At 34.9% G+C, this 7500-nt stretch overlaps 1 protein-coding gene across 1 annotated transcript in view; it reads left to right on the forward strand.

Moving 5' to 3' along the window:
* Window positions 1-7454, forward strand: part of LOC137623735 (5-hydroxytryptamine receptor-like) — a 537818-nt gene extending 530364 nt beyond the window's left edge. Inside the window, exon 4 of the mRNA XM_068354563.1 lies at window positions 4182-7454. Within this exon, the coding sequence (XP_068210664.1) occupies window positions 4182-4995 (814 nt within the window). The 3' untranslated portion in view covers window positions 4996-7454. The remainder of the gene's footprint in view (window positions 1-4181) is intronic.
* The last annotated feature ends 46 nt before the right edge of the window (window positions 7455-7500 follow it).

The raw sequence follows: 7500 nt of genomic DNA on the forward strand, positions 1-7500 counted from the left end.
CTCTATTTTTTTACTACTTCCTTAACTGGCCCCAACACATCTGCATCCTTCATTCACTCTCTGACGTACAACTGCTTCCACTCCACCATTTGCTGCAACAACAGACCCCAAGTACTTAAACTGATCCTCCTCCTCAAGTAACTCTCCATTCAACATGACATTCAACCTCGCATCAATAAAGGAATGGAAAAGAATCTTTTTAAGAGATGAAATGAAATGAACGAAACAGATATCATACGACTTAGTTAGTTTTCTATTTGATTTTATGTGTCCCTTAATAAGCATTCGTTTACTCTCCGTTTATATTTCAATTTCTGGACAATTTTTTTCATACTTGATCATCTAACTGCATAATGTTAGTAACTTTTTATATATCCCTTTTTTAACCTTTTCCTCTTATTTCGGGCTATAAAACTACTCACAAAATTTTCAAAACACTACCAACTAATCGCTTTCGTTACTTAATAATTTGAGATTGTCTCGAGACCCTCCTGAGGGCTGCTCTTTTTTTCTATTTTCCAACTCTATTTGAGAACTATTGAATACTAAATAGCTTCTTTTGAGAGGCTGAAGGTGAGGAAAATGATCAATTGCTTGCCTGTCCATTCATGAAAATAGAGAGTAGATAACCTATTTTCTTTCTCAAATACGAATTAGGAACGCCACAGTTACATGACTCAATATACAAAATGTCGTTGATTTCTTATAAAGGAAGGAAATAATTATGGCGACTGATGTTATATAATCTAACTTAATCTCTAACAATTAAAGTCAAATCCTAGTTTAAGGAGGTATAAAATCTAATCTGCTTATGTTCTTATAATATGGCTCACATTTTTATATGGTCTAAAAATGAATAACAATTAAGTAATGGTTATTACTTATGAAGATAATCATACTACGCAAACAAAGTACTTAATCAGGAGATTTTGAAATAAATAGATTAACATGAATTATTAAAGGTAAAAGATTTCCCAGCTCATTCAGTGAAACTTGACTCACAGAGCTAACTCGCAAGATAAATTATATATTAAATATAATTACTAGAATAATGGAGACAACAATACATAATAAATATAAATCAAAATCTTATCTATTAAATCTATGATTCTTAAAAAATCTTTAATTTTAAGATCAGAAAATTTCTCAAAATTCGATAAATTTGTCTTTTAAAAACTGCCTTAAAAAGATACAGTATGCTTTATGCTTAAAATCTTATCACGCTCGCTACAGTTTGAAATTATGTCATAAGGTCAATATTGTGTATACGAATACGTAATCATCCTAAAATTATTTCAGTTTTTTTTTTTTTTTTTTTTTTTTTTTTTCGTCTAATGATTCCCAAGGGAAAACACAACCTATAAAAGGTACAAGTGCATTTCAATTAAAGGAAAATAATGAATTAGAAGACATTGAAAAAAAGTACAATCAAAAAGGCTAAAATTACAAATCAAACTGTAAGAAACAAGCACAATCCTTAACAACCTACCCCATCATGACGACCCTTCTGAATGATTAGAGCATTATAACGATCTCAAATGAATGAACACAAGACAACTCTTAATGAATAATCGAGGTAATTACTAAATCCAGGTAGGAAATCAAGGTTGGGTCAAGAAGAGCTGATCGTCTTCGAGGGTCCTTGGGAACCAAAAGGTTACAGGACGTCGGTCACGGCGACAGGGGGATTCCACAATTAGAGGCTGAAATCGAGTTTAAGCCAACTAATTGCCTTCCCCTTGAGCGCCAAGAGAGAGAGAGAGAGAGAGAGAGAGAGAGAGAGAGAGAGAGAGAGAGAGAGAGAGAGAGAGAGAGAGAGAGTAACGTGATAGTAAGGTGGAGAAAAAGAATCGTGGGTGAGAAAGGATTCTGGAAGTGTAAATATGAGATAAAGGAAGAGATTAAAGGTGTAAAAAGCTGTGAAGATATTTTTTAAATTAAGAGTAAAGGTTCAGAGTTTTTCCTTGAATAATGAAATTTGAAATATTGAGAGAACCATCTTTCGTTTAAGTGATTGATTTATGGATGTTAAATACAAGTGAAAGAAAAAAGAATTATAAGAATAGTTTGCATAGTATGTGCGGTGTATGAAGAACCGAGAGTTTAAGAATGCTTTTTGTTTGTAAATTATTAGATATGGTTCATCTTAAGTTCCTTAATGCTTTACTCTTTTAATTTGTATTAATCAATAATTTATACTGGTGTTTTGAACCTAAACTAACATTAATGTCCTTGGTCCCTAGTTCCCTTAACTCATGGAATTCAGGCTAACACTCCTCATGTCTGTTCTTTTCTGTTCTTCCTCTACATGCAACACATTTTTCTTCAATAAATGGACATCTCAATGGTACGATACACATCAATCAACCTTCAATTTATCTAATACAGTCTCCCATTTCCATGTCCATTTCCCTCACTGTTTTACGACTATAGAGGACAAAAAGTCCGATAGTCTAAACGACTGATCGAAGCCATAAAACTAAAAGCGATGACTCTTCCCCATAACCTACAGACATCAATATTCCTTACTGCTACTGGCCAAGAGGGCTGGATGTCATTTCTTTTCTATGAAATTGCCCAAAATTGTCACTTTTTTTCTTATTTCGTTCTCGTAAAAGATGTCTTCCCACCAATTTCTACGCTTCCTGAGTAGAGAAAATAATGAAACTGCTATAGTTCAGTTACTCAATCTTCTACCATCATTGTTTATCTTCTTGTGTACCTCATGCCAAAGCAGATATATATATATATATATATATATATATATATATATATATATATATATATACGTGTATGTATGTATGTATGTATGTATGTATGTATGTATGTATGTATATATATATATATTATATATATATATATATATATATATATATATATATATATATATATATATATACAGTATATATTCTCTCTTTCTTTAATGAATTTGCATTAATTGAGAATAACTAGGGTGTTCACAATTAGTGTTACTGATTTCTTTCTGGACGCAAGTAACAAAATATCTACGTGAAATGAAAAGAAATGAAAGGATAATGAGGAATGATTTGCTAAACTTAAAACGAGGATATGAACATTAATAATTTTCAAAAACATAACTATAATTTGAGCATAAAAATTCCAATTACCTGTTCCAGGAACTAAAGTTATATAAACATGCAATAAAGAAAATAAGTTATATAAACATGCAATAAAGAAAATAATAGATGATGAGCGAGGGAAATATAATCTGTAGTAATAATCTTCAATACCATAACGATAATCAAAAGAATGGCAAATATTTATTATGATTAATGCAAACAATCTATATCAAAAGAAAATATCCTTTGTGCAATGCAGATGAAAGTACACTAAAACAAGTGCCCTGGCGTGTCTTGGACATATTCATTCTTTGCATATTTATTAACATTTGATAAAGGACTATAATCGAGCTTTATATTTTGATCAAATATGCCTATAAGATTTAAAATCAAAAGTTGAGTAGCCCGACACGAGCGTATTACAATGATTAAGCAAGTATAAAATCAGGAACAAGAGAATATATAAAAAAAATTATACATTATATATATATATATATATATATATATATATATATATATATATATATATATATATATATATATATATAGACACATCATCATCATCATCTCCTTCCACGCCTATTAACGTAAAGGGCAGAGAGAGAGAGAGAGAGAGAGAGAGAGAGAGAGAGAGAGAGAGAGAGAGAGAGAGAGAGAGAGAGAGAGAGCAAATAAAAGGCACGAAAATACAGTGTTGGGCGATTAAATCTTTATGCCAAAAAGAGGAAATTTTTAAATTAAACAAATATCACCAATTCTTACCATATATTCATTACAGGTGACTGATGTAAACACAAAAGTTTGTCTAATACTCTGCACACAGACTTTGTTTTCATTAAATTGTAACTTTCTTAATTGAATCTTTTTTGGCACTCGTGTTTTCAAATCATCTTTTGAAATATTTAAACATTCTTTATTATGATAGCTATGACGATAATGAATAATGCAATTACTATTAATTCATGGTACAATTAGAATGACAATTACTATTAAGATAACTCTATCATTAATACTAAAATTATCATGCACAAAAAACTATTGAAAGATGTTAATAGGATTTTTTTTTACTGATATTCTGCAATATTTATTTCAAACCAACAGGTTCTGGGCAGTGACGAACGTCGACTACATCCACCACCGATCTCCAAAGCGTGTGGGAGGAATGATCGCCCTCATCTGGAGCGTCTCTTTCTTAATCTCGGCCGCTCCGATGATGGGATGGAAGGACCCGGAGTGGCACGAACGCCTCCGCAATAAGATGTGCATAATCTCCCAAGACGTTGGCTACCAGATCTTCGCGACCATCACCTCCTTTTACCTACCCTTGTTCGTAATCCTAGTTCTCTACTGGCGGGTTTATCAAGCCGCCAGGAAGAGAATCCGTCGGAAGATCGGGACAAACGCTCACACAGCCCTGTGTCGGGGCCCGATCACCATCTCGGAGACGACGACCTTCACCCGCATGTCGTCGCAGCCTTCGCCGGAGAAAACCTCCAACGGCAGCACCCTCAATGGCCACCCCATAGACAGCAGGGAGGATTCGGCCACGATGCCCCACTCGGCCATCAGCCCAATGGCACCCCACCAGTTGAGGAGAAGGGAAGGCGAATTACGCAAAGAACGGAAAGCTGCCAAGACGCTGGGTATCATCACCGGGGCATTTGTTATCTGTTGGCTTCCCTTTTTCATCCTGGCGGTCCTAATGCCGCTCTGTACCAGCTCGTGCAACTTCAACCCATACCTCATCGCTACGTTCCTATGGCTTGGGTACTTCAACTCGACCCTCAACCCCATCATCTACACAGTCTTCAGCCCCGAGTTCCGCAACGCTTTCAAGCGGATATTATGCGGACGGAAGCGGATGCTGCAGAGACACTCTTCGCGGTTCTCTTCAGTCCGCTTTAACAGGTCATAGCATAGCGAGGTGCCGGGAGGGCACAACTGGCGAAGGCGGGGGGCAAGGGCCAGGCGAGAGCCAAACCCTACCACAAGTCTTGGCGGAAGCGCGGCCACCCCATTGGCCAGTCTTCCGCCAATCACTGAGTCCGCCTTATGAATTGCTCACGGCAGATCATGCCACATCACGAGCTTTCACCGTCAAAGTCCCTTCTGGCACCGTTAAGAAAGTGAACGAGAAGCGAATGACAAATGATGTCATGGTTACATGAAGTGACCAGTAGACAGGTAGATAAACAAATAAAAGAATGAATAAATAAAGTGACAAATATAATCGAAGAGTTCTTTTACGTGTTCTTTTTGTACAACTTTTCACTGCGAACTTCCATATATAGATCTCTACTGTGTAGTTTGTACAGCCTAATAAAAAGTATATATCATATCTATATAAATATATATATATACATATATTTAGGGAATCTTATCATAATGGTATAGCGTTTTTTTCGATGGTGCTGTAAGAATTGTAAGTGATACGTAAACGACCAAATAATATATAACGATGCATTGTTATGCATAGATTCATAAATTTCATCAAGTTTGTATCTTACGAAAATTAAATCATGTCAAGAACAGTTTAAGGCCATAATGAGTACCTAACTGACGGATCATTATCGCCAGAAACTGATGTAATTTTTTTTTTCACAGAGGAGGCAGGTGAGATGAACTCAAATAAAAATATTCTAATCTCTTTCTTTCTCTAACTCTCTTAACAGATTTCCATTGTTCTCCTTGCTCTGACAATCAAAGTTCCTGAAATTACCTAACTCGTCAAAACGGGCTACTACATTATATCATTAGACATCTTCATTACCTTACGTCAATTTACTCCATTATAAACAATCGTATTTCAAAGTGTACCCATGATTTCAGATAAATAAAGGAATCATAATGGATTTAAATATAGAGTAAAGAAACATTCGGCCTGCCCATTTAGTGGCCGTACTATGAGGAAAACACCTACAATGAACTTTGCAAGCTGAATCAAATGAAAAAATACAAGTAATATAAATTTATATAAATACACACGTGCGTGATTATATACGTGTGTATATAATATAAAGTTCATATTCTGTTCACTTGTATATATCTATCCTAAAACACGTGCTAAAATTTATGCAACTCTTATAATGATCACATTTCAAACGCTTAAAAAATCATTTCGTCTCTTTCGCCTCCAGTATAAATTATCCCTTGAAGTCCTATGAAACTTTTATTCTAATAATCACTTTTACATTATTCACGATACTTATCTGTTCGATAACCTATAGACTATTGAAGATTTTCGATGTAAATTTGGAAATAAATAAACGATGTTTCTTGTAGGTATATTCTATTTTTATTTATTTTGATCCGAACACAATTGGATCCTGAGATGATAGAACAACAACCTCAATTTCAAGACCAGAGAAACACATCTGAAACTGTCGACGAATGTTAGTTTTCACCGCTCATATTCCGTATATATTTTCCAAATATTTAGTCACCTTTAAACCTAAGAGAATATAGAATTTGCAATATTTTCCGGAACGTAAAAAAAAAAAAACAATAAAAGCGTTGCTACGTTTTATGACAAGTGTTAATAATCTGCCTTCTTTTACACAGTTTTATATCAGGAATTTCCAGTATTTCTCTATTTTTCTACTCCCACCCAAAGTGGGACACTTCCAGTGGACCGTCCTCCAGACTAACCGATATTCCAGTAATGTTTAACATTCCAGTTTTATGTCTAATATAAATGAATGTCTTAACGTCAGTCGAGAGGATAGATTACTTCTTTAAGCATTCCAGTGTCGTATACTTTTACCGAAATGACCCACGAAAATATCCTGCAGATTGACTGCAAACTGCATGCAAATGTGTGTTCATTACGAAGACATCTATATGTAGAACTCTCTCACACATAACTTGGTGTTTATATTTTGCGATGCCTGTACTTTATCTGGTTATAAATCGAGTGTTGTTTTTTTAGGTTCGACTATTTTACATACCTTTCGCACAGGGAAAGTTGCGAGTGTTTCGCAACGATTTTTTTCCCACAGTATCTTTGTCACTGTCAAATGTCGTCTCACCTGCCTCACTCGCTTCGGTCTCGTGACAACCCTGACCTAATGAAATATGAAAGAGAATACCTTAGGGTTGTGTATCTTGACCTTATAATAGTCTTAGTGCGTGCGAAAGTGACCTTTTAGCATATTGCCGTACGTAAATGTTTTTCTTCAATCTGACCATGCATCAACTTTCCTTTTCCCAGTGTTCTCTCGTTTTTCAGATCCTTTGGAAATACCCTTTAACGGTAACGCCGGAAATCGTGGAAAAGTCAGCATTTTCAGATGGAAGGAACACTCGCCAATTTGCTATAAAAGTATACTGAATATCATTATCCATAGGTTTAAGGAAGCTGAGCCCCCTTCTGTGTCGATTGTAAACTTATATGTTATCAAAAAATATAGGTATATTATTA

Source organism: Palaemon carinicauda, chromosome 2, assembly GCF_036898095.1.
Source record: "Palaemon carinicauda isolate YSFRI2023 chromosome 2, ASM3689809v2, whole genome shotgun sequence".
Lineage (NCBI taxonomy): Eukaryota > Metazoa > Arthropoda > Malacostraca > Decapoda > Palaemonidae > Palaemon > Palaemon carinicauda.